The sequence below is a fragment of the Mytilus galloprovincialis genome, chromosome 12, assembly GCF_965363235.1.
Source record: "Mytilus galloprovincialis chromosome 12, xbMytGall1.hap1.1, whole genome shotgun sequence".
Taxonomy (NCBI): domain Eukaryota; kingdom Metazoa; phylum Mollusca; class Bivalvia; order Mytilida; family Mytilidae; genus Mytilus; species Mytilus galloprovincialis.
In genome coordinates, this window is record NC_134849.1 from 32,274,672 (window position 1) to 32,292,122 (window position 17,451).

A 17,451-nucleotide genomic window follows, 5' to 3' on the forward strand; every position below is an offset into this window, starting at 1 on the left:
CAAAGGGACAGTCAAACTCATAAATTGAAAATAAACTGACAACACCATGGCTAGAAATGAAAAAGACAAACAGACAAACCACAGTACACATGACACAACATAGAAAACTAAAGAATAAACAACACGAACCCCACCAAAAACTAGGGATGATCTCAGGTGCTCCGGATTTTTGTGCCTGTCTTATTTTTATTGAACTGGAACACATTTTTTATAGATGTCATCTGAAGCCCATCTCCGGTTGCGGTATTTTCTGGCTGTGTTAAAACCAATTGGTGGATGTCAGCTGTTGTTGCCTCTATGACACATTCCCCATGTCCATTCTAAATTTTATCATCATATCATTTTCAACCGATTACTTAAGTTTGTTCTGATGTTGTACCGTTAAACTATACACCACTGTACCAGGTTAAGTTAATTGTTTGATACCAGTAAATTAGTTTAACCCAGCGTCATAATGTATAAGCCAGTTTCAAATAAGGAATCAGTAATGCAGCAATTGTCTTTTATATCATATTAGTTGTATAACTATTGTTATATATTTAAATTATACCGTTAGTGTTCTCGTTTAAATTATCGAACAGTTGTCACTTATTGGCCTTTTCTAGCTGACTTTTTTTAATGGGTTTGGCTCATTATTTTGAGCTATCCGTTGACCTATAGTTGTTTAGTACGATGTCATTAAGTTTCTTGTTGATAAGTGTTTCATATATATTCATGTCATATCAACTCCTTTTAAACTAAGAGCGTTTAAAATAGACAATGCGGGAAGTTTCAGTACGCAGTCAAGTTGCTTTGGAGTTTAGAGATAAATTTTTAGAGCATAGAGAAAGATCAGACTTTAGATAAAAACAACGTTCAACTTTAAGTTTAAAAAAATAAAGGGAGGGCTGTGCATAATGTCGGACAATACAATGTACCCTTATTGTTCACTTGTATCAGTCCATCAGCCGCAGATCATAATGTTTGGTGTTGAAAGCTCAACAGTAACGGCATTATGTTGACCGTTGTTTTTGAATAACGACAATTTATTTTAAGAGAACATTGAGTTGTTAATGGTGTAAAGCTTGTAAAAGAAATCAACAGTAAAAAGTAGAATTCAACTCTATTGAACAATTTACTCTGAAAACTGGTTTTAAGCTCCTAAATGTTGAAAATTTCTGGATACTTTCCACATTTATCCTGGTGTCTGCAATCAACACACTGGTGGGGAGACAGAGATGCGCATGGGCATCCTGCATTCTGACAACAAGCACAAGTAAAGGATCCAGGATCATCAACACACATACATCCGGTTAGGGTTGCTGTGAAATGATCTATTTCTAAAAGATACAATTATACAAATGAATTATACAAAGATTTCGAAATACTATTAAAACATATACATATTGTAGATTAGTGATACAATCTAGTATTTTTGTAAGTTTATACTTTTAAGTTGGAAGTTTCATAATCACGATAATAGCTTCTTTTAATAAAAGTGTAATTTCAATATAGCTACACAAAATTCAGAATGGAAATTGGGAATGTGTCAATGAATCAACAACCCGACCATAGAACAGACAACAGTAGAAGGTCACCAATGTATGCATATCAGTATGAGGTGCAATAACACCTTATAAATGTTGAAGCAAACATATGTATTCATTTACATAGACCATTATTGACTAATCATTTAGAACAGACATGCATATTCATTTTCATTGTGCACATTCGAATAGTAGAAGAAGCCGTTGTTATATTTATAAAGGTTTTGAAAACATAAATGATACTGGAATACAGTTTTTCGGTGTTGACATGGATATCAATTATATAGTCCTTTTTATAAATTTACTGTTTGCAAAAGTAGGAATAATCGAAATACTAAGGATTTTCTTCTTCAAGGCATAGATATCATAGCAGTATTCGGCACAAACTGTGTACCTGTTTGGCTTTCTTACTTTTTTTATGTGAGCGTAACTGATGAGTCTTATTTTTTTGGCCTCAAAATGCTATACAAATAAGAATGCATTATATTTTGACTGAATATAACCTTCTCAAACTTCTCTTATGTGATGCATATTCATACATGTCAATGTGTAAAATTGAACTTTGGAAACATATTATTAGGCCATGTATAAGATTTCTTGTAACTCAACATGTTACCAGTGAACTATATTCGTCTTGCATTTAAGTTAGAGTTATTAGTGTGTATGATGAGATATGATGTTCACATGTAACAAAATTGTTAATCAGGTTTTTCAGTCATCCTTTTGTGACCTGTCCTTGATTTTGTAAGCTAGTTATTATTGCTGCCATTAGAAAATTTACTATAGAAATAGGAATTCCTGCTGAAGACATGAAACTTGTTCACCCAACTTCATTATTCATTGCCCACACTGACCTATCGATCTTGTAAATAACCCCGACATTAAACGAGAAGCAAAATACTAATCTAACTTGAGTGAAACATCAATGATCACAACTAGTGACTATTCATTAACGTTCCTGCTTCACTATCTATTATTAAAGATATACCACTTCAAAGTGAAAATCGTAAAGCACTTAACACTGAAAGTGCAATTTATAAGTAAAGTACAAAATCAGGCAGATGCAACGCAAACCAATTAAACTTAATTACATATATGTAGGGGTTTTTAAACCCATTAGACATGTTAGAGTACAGGATCTTTCAAGTGTTACATGGAACCTCTTTCTAAATTATTTAGCTCTTACAGCCAGTCATTGTGAAATTTCAACCCAATAAGTGGTGTGAATAAGATGTGGATAATGAAAAATCCAAAATATCTGTAGGAGTAAATACTATCTATGATTTTGACTCTTGCAATGGTATTTAACAAACATTTGATTTTTCTATCCTTTAAACAAGTCTTCCAATCTAAACGATAAATTGGAACATTGTAACTGTAAAGTTGCACAAAAATGAACGATAAACTTAGAGACATTTATCTTGGAGGAACAGATCTTTCCTTTTAAAAAATTGTCCTGATTCATAGAAAATTTTGGCTGAAACTGACAAAATCAGGATGTTTGACTTTTAGATCATATATGTTGCATTTAGAGGACGCGTTTTTCAGCAAACAATCTATTGAAACCTACTGAGGTCTTCCTTTTTGTAAACTTGATACATTTTTCATTTGAGACAGACTTCATGCAGGAGCTTCTTAGGAAGAATGAAAATAAACATTAAACTTCACTTTCCTCTATAAATATTTTGTTCAATAAGTAAATTATTTAAAAGATGGTGATATTAAATGAACCTATCCCATCGTACTGGCAATAAAGAATACAAAAGATACAGTTTTGATTCTCATCTAGAAAGTGGAAACGGGAATCGTTTGCGAACACATCTTAACGACATTAAAAAAAATCATCTTCAGAATCGTGAAGTTTTCATTTCAATGAAACTTGATTCCAGAAGCGTTGCCAGTTTGTTTTCGATTTACAATTTTGAATGTCCCTTCCGTGCCTTTTGCTTCTCTACATTTTAAATGGCTATATACAATGTATATCTGTAATACAAACCATTTACTCTTTGGTCTGTTGTCCACTTTAGCTGGTTGACAGATGGTTCACATATCTGATGTTCTGAATTCTGCTCTCCTTTTTGTCTACACTGTCCATCTATTTCACATGTATTAGGCTAGATAAAATTGATGTATTGACTTTACTAAGATATCAGATATACCAAACATACGGACTACCCACAATTATTTTGGTTGTAATAAGGGTTATGAAAATAACAAAGCTCAATAAACGGCAGGCACTACTGTGGTATTGAACATGAACTTCAGGAACATTTTAAATCAAAAATTTGAGAAGCATATTTGGCGACAAATATATGGTATTTAACAGCACTGTGTCTGAATTAATCTGGAACATAATGCTTTGACTCGATGGCATTTTATATCCAGTATGGTGACAGACCTACTACGATTACAGACATAGATCATGTGAGATTTTTCTTTATTTTAATCTGTTATTTACATACGGTGCAGTCCAGTGTATCCTCGCACCTAAGACTTATGACTTAACTTTATTCAACCGATAAAACCGATAATTGGATAGTATTGTGTGAACACTTTCATAAAATACTTTAATTTCATAAAATTAATTGTTTGTATGGTTTCACCATCCAGTTTTTGTGTAATGTGTGTCAAAAATTAGGGAAAACATTGTTCTAAGAGTTCCTCCAATGTCCGGTGATTTCACGCATGCCTTCCAAAAAAAGCTTATTTTGAATAGAGGAAAGATTTTCTGCTACGAAATATAGTTGAATTTGAACCAAGCACATTTTCAAGGATGCAGAGCAAAAATTATTTCAATCTGATTTTAATTTGACCTAAATAAAACAAAAATTTTATTTGATGCTAAATAAAACAAAAAAATTATTTGATGCTGTATATTTTTTTAATGGACAATGGCCAAATATTGTAAATCACGGGATAACAGTTATGATTTAATTCTTGAACTTATTAATGTTATTCTTTTTTATCCCTTCGGAATGCTAAAACAATAACAAGAACAATTTTATTTGTGTAACTGTGTTGATATGACGAAATCAGCTAATGCGCGGTATCACCGGCCGCGCGGTCACCGGGGACTCCACTTCATAGTATGGCCAACATCATAAAAGACTCACAAAGGCAGCCCAATACAGAAATCTTTCGTTTGTGGTAAGATGTAAAGAAGTATTATGGTGGTACAGTTCTTAAAGTTTCTTATAATACTAGTAACATGAATAATGCGATATATTTTTGTCAACTGTACATGTAAACTGAGCACATTTGGTAAATAGATCTGATATCAATATTTGCACAATACCTTTAGCTTGCAATCGCCGCCTGCATTACACTCTTGACACAATGAATCATATATAATTAAAGTGTCTTCGTTGCTATAATGCAGGCCGTCTGTGGTGATACTTATTCTAAATCCACCAACCAATGCACCTGTGAAAAAAATACTTGATAAAATATCAGCTCTCAAGATCGCATCATACTGAACAAGCACTTTTTTTTTCGAAAATCATGTTTTGACTTTATACATTTATCGTTATTAATATTTTCAAACCGACAATTGACTTAACCTCTTTTAATATCATATCAAATTCTTGACAGAAAAATAAATATAGATAAACGTTAGAAGATACCTAAGGGATAGTCAAAGTCAATTTCTGAATTTTGTCAGATAATCGAACTTCCTGTTTTCCCTCTACTATACAAGGTTGTTATTTTGCGCTATTTTTCTTTTCATGCAAGACTTCAAAAGAGGGATGGAAGATACCAGAGGGACAGTCAAACTCAAAGATTCAAAATGAACTCGCAACGCCATGTCTAGTAGCTCATTAACATTAATTTACCAAAATCTTTACAGATTCTAGATTTCATATCTCTCGAAATGAGACCAAATTATATCAATGCGGATATGAGGTTAAAGTTCGAGTCAGCTTATCCCCACCATTTAAAAAAAACAATATGTATCTCTAAAAGGCGCTCCATAACATATCAATTTGTTAGCTAATTTTGTCCTTAACTAATGCACCTATGACTTAAAGTATCAATTGTAAATTCTAAATATCCCTTTTTAGTAAGTACATCCTTATGAATAAATGATAATGAACGCAGCCCATATACGAAACCTAATTCAGCTTAAAAATCATGACCATTTGTACGTACATAATGTTCAGATGTTGAGTGCATTCGATTAGCATTATATTCATATTACGCGATAATCACTTGGTATTATAAATCGCGTGATATAACTTTTATTATTAGCAAAAGGTAGGTGCTTGTTATGGGTTTCATTTAGGTCTTTGTTGGGTTTTGAATCGATCTAATGAGTTAAAACCTTTCAAACTAATATCTCTGCTATGATTTTATGTTGTACTGTTGCTGTATATTATTAGATATATTAATGCCCACAAGTATAACTTACAAAATCCGATTACGAAACGAACAGTACCGATTTGATTTTTTTCCAGACGACCTATGTAGTTTTCCAATGCATTGTTATACTTATATCTAGAGAAGTTTTAAAACACATTGTACAAAAAAAGTAAAATAAAAATGTTACTGAACTCCGAGGACAGTTAAAAACAAAGTCTCTAACTAAATGACAAAATCATTATCTCAAACACATCAAACAAATGAAGTACAATCCAAATCCAAAACATAAAAAGTCTACTTGCAACATAATTTTCTTACTATTTTACACTCCTTTTTGGATAACTTCTAATTTTAAATAGAAACAATAAAATTTATGCTTTTGTTTTGTGTTTACCTGAAAATAAATGTGTGTCTGAAGCTTATCGTTGATTTTCATTTAGATATTTTTGTTGCAAAGTCCCATGAGCCTTCATATTCTCAATCATATTGATGATTAACTTCAATGATTAATTTATTGTTTGATTTATTGCTTTATGTTCATGTCTAAAAACAATCTGCAGATGTAAGATGATACATATATTCTGCTTCTTTAAATTCTGTGCTCGCAAGGTGTCGATAAAAACGTACATCCATTAGGGCGAATTCTACCGTTTCTGAATGGATTTGCATTATTGATGCCAACAACCGAAACTGACATGCTTGTTAAAACATTATTGTAAATCCAATCCAGACTTTTATTTGTTAAGGTTTGTTTTTCTAAGGAATGACTGTAATATTTTTTCGGTCTATGAAGAAATAACATAAAAAATTTGGTGCACACTGAATAACGCGCGTATTTCGAATAGACAGAAAAAATATTACAGTCATTTCTTATAATTTAATTCTAAATTCCATTTTAAACCGTAGAAAACCATGAAGAAACGTTGATGACGTCACGGTCACATGACTAAATTATGTCTATGGGCTCATAACAAAATAACGTCAGCCAATCAGAGGACGTTTTACATCCAAAATTAAATTATTTAATTATAGCTTACAATTATCAGTACTCTTACCTTTAGATACATCTGATAAGGGTAAAGAACACTCCAACTCATTAAAACTTGTGAATATACCTTCTACCATGAAATGACCTTTTATTTTGTCGTCTACTAATGTTGTATTTTCCATCTGAAGTAAAACTTTATAACGATAAATGTTTTATAGATTATTACGTGGATACTAGCCAATACCTCTTTTCCCCAATGTAATGATCAAATTAAACTTTGTCTTTTTATATTAGGCAAAATAAGGGTGGACATATACTATACATGTTTTACTTAAAAGTTGTAAATTAGATTAACGTGTCTCATCTTGATTTATAATACTTTTGAGAGTGAATATTCCGAGCTAAGACTCCGATAAACATCTTTTAAATAGTCTTTCATACATCTGTCGAACCTATTGCAGATCGAATTATATTTATTATAGCAATGTATTAATATTGTTGATTGTTCACATAGAGAAATACGTAGAAGAAAGATTGTTTTAAAAATTGAGCTGCTTTGGATAGAAATCAACCTGATGCAAATAAATACTAATACATCTGTGAACAAACTTTGGGTTGCACAGACCTCTATGACAAGTATATAGCTGTTTGAATGTCGAGCTGATATACATGTAGGAACCTTATTTTTATTTCGTATCGGAATCTTCAAAAATCAACCAAATTCTTATACATGTACATGTTCATACATACATGTACTTGGATAAGGTCGATTTCTATCCGACGCAGCTCAATGTAAGAATCAAGTCTTCTTTAATGGACCTTACCGTTAAATATTGTACACGACAAAGCAGACTAGAACTGAACATTATATTATCTGCTACAATAAACGAGGTGAGACAATTTTCTTGACGAATATCACACAAACCATCAACGTTATCATCTCTGTGAATAAAGTTTAAAACATCATGATGTTTATGGACATAGTAAATGATTTGTCTTGTGTAAACAAAATTTTGAGTGGTACATTGCATATTTTTAGCGATACATTGATATACATTTGTTTGAAATAACAAAATTGAGTACAGTTGTCTGTTGTAAATTTGCAAATCAAATGTGGCTCTTTTGAAGGAAATACTATTTAAATATGTTATCATTGTGAGAACAATTGTTGTGTTTACATTTGGTGTGTTTGGTAATTACAACATTTCTTGTGGTATGATTACCAATGAGACAACTCTCCACAAGAAACCAAAATGACAGAAATTAACAACTTTAGGTCACCGTACGGCCTGCAACAATGAGAAAAGCCCATACCGCATAGTCAGCTATAAAAGGCCCCATGTTAAATGGATTATTCACATACCCATAAATAAAATGAATGAATGGAACTGATCCAACTTTTACGGCGCAATCCGGACCGTGATATCCACTGTTACATAAACATTGACCTTGATGACACCTTCCTCTCATGCTACACTCGTTTGGACAAACATGGGAAGTGACGTAATCCGGAAGTACTAGATGACCATTTGTTCCGACGACGTAGTATTTTGTATCACCAGCAATGGTTATTTGGCAAGCTTCATTGTAAACAGAAACGTAGTTATCTAAGAAATTAAGACTGTCCGTAATCTACAAATATATAAGCGTCTATAGAGGTCAGTTGTGTCTTATGTTCATGATGTTATATTGACAATAATACTAACCCACTGTTATATTATCTTAACTTTTTAACTCGTTATTCGTTTTGATGTCGATGCCAGATTTTAAGAGTTAACTTATATATTCATTTTAAAATTCTATCTGAAAAAAAAATACAATAAAAAATACTAAGCATATGGTATACACTATAATGGGAGGGTAGGAGGTATGTTTCTGTAGCAAGAAGTTTTTTTTGGATGATAATAGTGCAAAAAAGGTCATATTTAGATATGTAAAAAAGAATATTAACTCTATTTTGGGAAATATCAAAAAAATATATATGTTGTTTATAGGAACTATCCACCCAAGGTAAATAAATTGATGTAAGCAATCATAGGTAACCGTACGGCCTTCATCATTGCGAAAATACAATACTGTATAGTCGGCTATAAAAGGGAACGATTTATATGCATGATTTTTTTTTATCAGTTGTTAGGGACATTTAACTAGCTGTCGTCAGTTAACTGCGAGTACTCTCAGATATGTACCTCGTGTCTCTTTGTTGTTGGGATATACAAGTACCCGTCCACGTTCACTTGTATTTTTATCCATCTGATGAGTTCTGTCTTTTTCAATTGATTTTTATAGTTCGTTCTTATGTTGTACCGTTACATCACTGTCCCAGTTTAGGGGGAGGGATTGATCCCGGAAACATGTTCAACCACGCCACGTTCTGTATGTATGTGCCTGTCCCAAGTTAGGAGTTCAATTAAGTGGTTGTCGTTTGTCTATGTGCTACATATTTGTTTTCGTTCGATCATTTTTTGTAAATAAATTATGCCGTTAGTTTTCTCGTTTGAATTATTTTACATTGTCATTTCGGGGCCATTTATAGCTGAGTATGCGGTATGGGCTTTGCTCATTGTTGACGGGAGTACGGTTACCTATAGTTGTTAATTTATGTTTCCATCTGAAGTAAAACTTTATCAATATAGATGTTTTAGAGATCATTATGTGGAAAGATATGGATACCAGCCAATACCTCTTTTCCCCCAATGTAATGATCGAATTAAACTTTGTCTTTTTATATTTCTCATTTTGTCTCTTGTGGAGAGTTGTCTCATTGGCAATCATACCCATCTTCTTTTTTATATATGAAAATTATGATACGATCCAATTGATAAAAAATACTAACGTCCTTATTTATAATAAAACAAAAGAAACGTAATTGGAATATAATGTACATGAACCAATGTCTTAATCATGTAAAAAATTATCAAATGCATTTCAGAAATGTTGCTCAAACTAAAATTTAATTAAATGCTGTATACTATTTCTATTTATATACACTTACTCTGATATCTTCTGTGCAACTTTCTATCATTGCAGAGTATCCGTCAACATTTACCTTGCAATATGGATATAAAGAGGCTTTTTGAAAAGAGTTTTTGCATAATTCAGTTGCATATGACAGGGTTTTTCCTGTTGCTGTTGGCCAGGTCGGCAGTGATCTTTTCCTTAAATAATCTAACGAAAATAAAAGAATATCAGTTTATTTTAATGCAATCATTTTGTACCAATAGCTTTGATTGGATGACAATAATGTTTGGAATGTATTGCATTGTTATTTGTACAATAATCAATAAATAACCCACCTACACATTTTCTTTTTATGTAATTTTATTATATTCTGACCCGTACAAAAAGTTTGAAAACGACAGGTGTTTATAATTGACGCCTGATACATACATATCGTTCATATTGTTCCTGCTTGAATTGATTTACACTAGTAATTTTGGGACCCTTTATTCGCTGTGAGCCTAGTCACCGTTTTGAAGGCCGTACTTTAACCTACAATTGTGAACTTTGTATACATTGTGACTTTTATATAGAGTTGTTTCACTGACATTCATACCACATCTCGTCAACCAATATATGACGTCAACTTGTTATGTTGCTAATGACGACAACATCAATTCGGACACTGTCGCATCTTCGCCAGCCAAGGGTTACGATCCACTCCTTCTCTCTTTCGGAGACACAAGGTAAGGATTTTTATTGGTTGCAGTCGAAACTCGCTGTATCCAATCAAAAAGTCCCTATAACATGATCACGTGTAAATGTAGAAAGTGTTTGTAAACAATAGCCACGTGTTTATTGTGCAACAAGTCTTTAGTCTTTACATTTTATAAACATACGACTATATTTAGTGACAACTTGAATGTTTCAATCAATAGGTAGAAGTTCCTGTGTATGTTTCATGCACATATGCATGAATGTTAACGTATATTTTCGTTTCCGGTTTTATCAAGTGAGTAAAATGTACATGCTACCGTGTTTTTACCTCCAAATTGAATAGTGCAAGTGCTACCATTGGTCAAGAATAATGTATTCGGAATGGGCGTGACTTTAATCTTCCGATAGATGGCGCAACATTGTTTTCACAAACGTTGGCTCAATCCGCCAAGGATGAAAAGAAAGGGAGTGGATCGTAACCCTTGGCTAACGAAGATGGAAACTGTCGATGCTAGTCAATGAAAATTGAAGTCGAAAGCACCGTGCTATGAGAAAGGTTGTGTTCTCCTCTTACAGTTAATGCGTTTCCCTCAGTTTAAGTTTGTTACGCCTATTTTTGTTTTTTGTCCATGGATTTATGAGTTATGAAAAGCCGTATACTACTGTTGCCTTTATTAATTAACTCACAACGTCAATGTTTACATGCTACTGTTAACTATACAACTGCTTAGACAATTCGGCAACCGAGGCCTCAATGTCACTATGTCTAAAAAGCAATGCTTATATTTGAAACAAGAATTGCTAAAATAAGAACAATAATCAAGAATTGAACTAAGTCATGCAATCAAACAAACATTCCTAAACACTTGAAAATATTTCCCCGTTGTTTCCAAAGAGACAATTGTATGAAGTCTTCTAATAATTGCATTTCTAAGAACAGTGGATTCATTTATGTTCGTGGGCTGCAGTTGTCGTGGATCAAGGAAAACTTGCATGTTCGTGGACATTTAGTTTTAAGTGGGTTTGCCGAATTCTTATGCAAGGCGAAAAAAAAATTGAACTTTTAATTTCGTTATTCCCCTTAACCCTCTAAATCCAGGAAAATTGGTAATAACGAATAACAATAATCCACAGTTTTTACATAATTCAAAGTTTTGAATACAGTTTTTTAATTTTACAGAAGTGCTGATTATATCATCTGGGATGCAATCTCCATAAGCAATCACCCATTGGTTGTGAAGAACTCTTGAAAGATACCTGAATTGTGAACATCGCACCCAGGTATCGTCTATACAAGACTCATTAGTGGTATAGAAAACCAAACATTCTGTAAGATTTGTCCCAAGCTTATTGAAAAAACTGAACAGCGATATACTACTGTTGTCTCTATATGTGCAAACGAGTTATGAAAAATTTGAATGCTCACATCAGTAATCTAGTTATAAATATTCTGGACAATTTTAAAATTGCATTGAGTATAATTGTGAATAATGATAACGTTATTATTAACTGCTATCGAAGTTGTACCAACATATATAACTTGGAAAAAGGGCAAATTAACCAGTTACATTTTTTTTATTCCATATTTGGTCATAATAGAAGAGATACGGTTATCTGGTCTCAAATGATAACTTTTAAAAACGCAGGAATGTTTTATTTAACGACAATAGTCGTGATCAAAGTAAAAACTAATGATAAAACAAAATATAAGCAATGCAAATAAACATGTACAATTATAAAACTTGGAGAAAGGCGGTTAACGTTTTTCGTATTCCATATTCTGTACAACTAAAGAGATACTATTTTCTGGTCTCAAATGTTAACTTTGAAAAATACAGGCTTGTTTTTTTTAACGGCAATAGTCGTGATCAACGTATATACTAATGATAAAACAAAATATAGAAAATGGAGATACAACGTGTACAATAATGTGTCTTACTAGTTATTTTCGCTGGTTCACTACGTCTTCGTCTGGGATTCTTTTTATTCGTAATTGGTATTCCTTTTTTACCATTAAATACCTGAAAGAGAAAACGATTATGACAAATGTATGAGTAAGAAGTCTAGATTTCCAACAAGTATTAGAACACTTATATTAGTAAACATGTGTATCGATGCACTTTTTTTTCTCTTAAGACGAGTCAACCTTTGATTCCTTATGTCTAACATGGTACATTCGTTAGTTTCCTAATTAGTGATTTATTTGTTGGTACTAAGTCAGCAGAAGATGATTACTCGGACGACGCATTTGGTCCTACTTTCTCACTGATGACGACTGTTTTTCTTTTGAGGTTTGATGCAACTCACGAGAAGCACAACAAGTGCCTAAATGGAGCAGGATCTATCTATCCTTCCGAAACACCTTATATCAACTCAAATTTTTGGTGGGATTTGAGTTGCCCAGTCTTCAGTTTTTGATGTCGTGTTTTGAGTACTGTTGTTTATCTGTTGGTCCTTTTTTGTGTAGCTTTTGCTATGTAATTTGTTTTATGACTTATAAATAATTTGAATGTCCCTTTAGAATGTTTAGTGACCTTCGCTTCTCCTTTAATCATACCGAAGATCATATGATAACAGATCATTGTCATACCTAAGTAATCAAACGATTAAGGAAAACAAAATACGTTAGGTAACTAACTGAAAAGTTATATGCATATTATACATATTTTGATATGGTTTTTTTCTAAGTTTTACACCTTCGCGACGATATATTTTCGTTTTACTTTTTCAACTCGCGGATGGTGAGAAATTAAAAATATCTCTCGAAATATAATTGGTTTACACTATATATAATTAAATCTTGAATTCTATAAAGGACATGTTCTTCGATTTGTTCACTTTTGTTTTGAAACCGTTTTTACTTGTTATCATCTACTTTTTATGACAGTAAGAAATGAAAACCAGATACATCAAGTGATAGAAAACATAAACATGACAAACATAAGGAACAAAATGACAAATTACAGCCAAGCGCACCTTAATGAGGGAATCGTACAAAAGAAAAATGATTTCACTTTTCACAAGAAAAGAGTTAAGTGTTATTATCACAATATAATATAGCGATAATGTTCATAAAACCTAATACGAATTACTTTAAATCCACAAAAAGAACCAAATTGTCAATATTGTTAAAAGCTTTCACGTTAGAAGTACGCATTTGTCAATGCAATTGTGATAGAATACAAAACTATATAATTATAATTTCAGCTGAAATTGTTATAATTGAAATTGCCATTCGCTTTTGTAAATCGGTAATAGGGTATATATGTTGTTTAATCGTTCGACAAGCTTAGAACATATACAATGATATAGAAGATGTTCGACACCTATTGCTTTATGAGAGGCACTTGAATGATAACAGAATGGAAATCTTTTTAACAGTATACACATCTATAAATATGTCCCATGAATATGCATTTACACTGTAACTGTGAAAATAGGTTTTGATGTATAATTCTTAAACCTATTTTGCACTTTCACTATTCTTTTTTATTGTTTTTTTAAAGCTAGTATTTAGTTTTGTATGTTATAATTGTGTACTGTTGGTTATCTATTATTTTTTTTTTTTGCGTTTTCTGGGTTTTTTTAATGATATTGTCAGTTTGTTCTCGGCTTATGAGTATGAACATCCGTTCGGACATTTTCACTGTCTAAGCTTTTTTCAACGGTATCAATCCTAATTATCCCTTGTCATTTACATTTTTAACTTACAGAATTGTTCAATGTCATGGATTCGATAACTTAAACAAGGATTCGATTGTCTTTTTAAACTTATGTCTTTCAAAATGGTTGACCAAGAAACATGTATCATTCCACCAAAGTGTGATGCTTTATCCCTTTAAATGTCATATGAATGACTCACCTATGTAATATAATTTTTGAAGCTGCCAAAGCTTCGACGAAACACATGAGTGCACCTCCGAATTTTCGTGATTTTTTTTTTTTTTTATTTGTTTTTTTTTTTTTTTTCATTCAATATTATGTTTGCTTTATTTTCTACAATGATGAGGTTTGTTTTATATGAATTTTGATTTTTATTCATTATTTGTTTCTAAAAGGTGTACAATAATTTAAACGATCACTGGTCTCAATTACCATCCGACACAGCTCATAATCAATCCTAGTTTTAAAAAAGATGCAAAATAATCATACATGTTTAAGCGGATTGTTAGCTGAACCTGTACATGATGTTGTGTTCTGAACACATTGACAGAATTCATGTTGATCTATTCTGTACTTTGGATTAATTGATGATGGTTTCTTGTCAAACAATGACTGTGGACTTGGTATGCTGAAAAGTATTAGTTATGTTTTATTATATATTTGCCTCTTGCTTTAACAAATAAGTTCTACACAGAGGTAAATCTGGTTTTTTTTAACCGTTATCAATTGATTTGCATTTTCAAATCATCACATAAAACGTTTTTTTATTATAATGATTGATTGATTGTTGATGTAGTAACGCCACTTTTGAGCTGTTCAGTGTCGGCAAGTTTTTATCGGCGGAGGAAAGCTGGAGTTGCAGGGAAGAAAACTGCCTTTGATAGGAAAACTGACACTCCTAGTTAATTACGATTTAAAAAAATACACATACTGTTTAGAAACGATATATCGATATAAATATCAAATAATACTTACAACCATGATTTGGAAAATATTCCGTTATTAAGTGCACTAGTGCTATTTGCCCAATTGTTACCATTTCGGTCAATATACTTTCCATCGAATGACCCACATTGACCTTCTGCGCATCCTTTGTGGTCTGACGGTATATCTAATGTGACGGGGGAAAACATCTGGTATTTATCATTAGATGTCACAGTTAATCGTGCCCCTGAAGGGAAGTTAATCTAATTTAAATAAAAATAAAACAAACCATGACTAACTTGTGTGTAGGTGCCAAATCTGTATTGAAGAAGAACACATTCTGTTATACAAAGTGCTTTAATATCAAATTTTAATTATCCTACATATTCGTTACCCAAAGGTTACGATCCAGGCCCCTACTCTACACCCTTGGCATATTAAGATAAACTTTGAGATAATAAATTCCATTGGTCACTATTGTTACTAGCTGCATTTGATTGAAAAACTCGTTGTCAATATCATGGAATCTGATACAACTGTCATATAAATACTAGGTTGAGCTGCTATAAAACCAGGATCAATCTACAATTTACTACAGTGGAAAATGCTTGTTCCAAGTCAGAAATATGACAGTAAGTATTCATTGGTTTGATGTGTCGGGACTTTCCGTTTTGAATTTTCCTCGGAGTTCAGTATTTTTGTGATTTTACTTTATAAGACGATAACGTGTAAATGTAAATAAACAATTACGACGCGTTGTCTTAACATCCAAATAAAGGCCGATATTTAGTGCAAATTCTAAAGTTCTTATACAATTAATTGAATTTTCGCGTATTTTTCTCGCACAACTGTTGAAATGTCAACGTACTTTTCGGTTTCTCTTTTACTAAAATTGTAAAAACTAGACACAACAATGTTTTAACATCTCGAAACTAAACAGAGTTCAAGTGCAGCAATTGGTTTAGAATGGTGTAGTCGGATTGAACATGACTTTTATCTACCAGTAGACAACGCAATATAGTAATAAAATGTTTGCTTAGTCTATTATGATGAAGAAAGGGGTCTGATTCGTAACCCTTGGCTAGCAAAAAAGTAAGAAAAACAGTCTTTATTTTACTACAATTCCAAAATTCTATAAAATTAACATTAATTCTTCATGTAAGAGAACCAACATAGAAAACGTTTCATTCACGATTTGGTGTGTGTACATGACTTTAGATAAAATCTAGGCAATCGGGCATAAACCTCTCCCATCTGTTTGGATGCTATGGACATCAGGCCACTTTTTTTTCATTTTCTCTTCTCCGTAAACTTGTTATATGATAATCAAATTCGATATGGTTGTTGCACAAGTACCTTTGCGGTTAAACAAACAAAATGCTCATTATCAATAGTACAGTGACCGAGTAAGGAAATGTCACTTATTTAAGAAGTTTAAATGTCATTCGGACTATACGGCTATACATCAGAGTATAGGTAGTTCAAAGGTTAAACACAACATTTTAAAATGTCGTCAAAAAATCGTACGGTGCATTTTTTGTAAAATGGGCTTTGAAGTACTTGAAAGAAAAATCGACTTTTGTAAGTTTTGAGGTCTAAATTGTAAAAGGACATTCATGGTTGATTTCTGTTGTTATATACATTGTTCTTGTATCTTATTTTAACAATTTCAAATCAAGTTAGCAACATTAATCCGTTTTTAAATATTTTTTGTAAAAGATTAACACTACGAATATTTTACATGTAATAGAGTACGTTTCAATTCCATTTCATCATTTGTTTTTACTTAAAATGTGAAATGAACAACATTTGTATGATATTTCATACCTTTATCAGTCAGTAATATCTAAATCATTTATCTCAGAAGCATTTATTCACCAATTCAAGCCAGAAACAAGTTATAACGCTCATATGACGGAGCTATTCGAAGCTCATATACAGCCTGTTATAGATACATACAAGTAATGGGGATGTGCTGTATCACTTACATTAAAATACTGTGATATTTTTTGAAGCAGTAGACATTTTGCTGAAAATGTTAGAGCAGAACGAGATGGTAATTCGTCATCTCAAATGTAACTTTAATTTTTTTTTGTAACCAATCGTACCAATTACTAGAGGTGTTTACATATTCGTTATGCTTGAACTTTCTGAGGATATTCTTTTTCACCTTTTATAGATGACGACTTTGCTATTAGAAAGACTCCTGACATTTAAACGGTATATGGACCGATATGGCAACAGAAAAGACAATTAAAAAAGCCTCAATGGGATCAGGGGTCACTGTAGGTATAACAAATCAAAAGTCTGCGCATGTTATATGGACCCTTACTA

General features: G+C 32.2%; 1 protein-coding gene across 1 annotated transcript in view; it reads right to left on the reverse strand.

The window, feature by feature from the left end:
* Positions 1 to 1,095: 1,095 nt before the first annotated feature.
* The window catches only part of LOC143055521 (von Willebrand factor D and EGF domain-containing protein-like), a 52,913-nt gene continuing 36,557 nt past the window's right edge, over positions 1,096 to 17,451 (reverse strand). Inside the window, exons 11-20 of the mRNA XM_076228682.1 lie at positions 15,169 to 15,380; positions 14,683 to 14,821; positions 12,470 to 12,551; positions 9,869 to 10,041; positions 8,237 to 8,505; positions 7,698 to 7,815; positions 6,941 to 7,055; positions 4,822 to 4,949; positions 3,523 to 3,640; positions 1,096 to 1,319 (exon numbers count right to left, since the gene is read on the reverse strand). Of these exons, the coding sequence (XP_076084797.1) occupies positions 1,141 to 1,319; positions 3,523 to 3,640; positions 4,822 to 4,949; positions 6,941 to 7,055; positions 7,698 to 7,815; positions 8,237 to 8,505; positions 9,869 to 10,041; positions 12,470 to 12,551; positions 14,683 to 14,821; positions 15,169 to 15,380 (1,533 nt within the window). The 3' untranslated portion in view covers positions 1,096 to 1,140. The remainder of the gene's footprint in view (positions 1,320 to 3,522; positions 3,641 to 4,821; positions 4,950 to 6,940; positions 7,056 to 7,697; positions 7,816 to 8,236; positions 8,506 to 9,868; positions 10,042 to 12,469; positions 12,552 to 14,682; positions 14,822 to 15,168; positions 15,381 to 17,451) is intronic.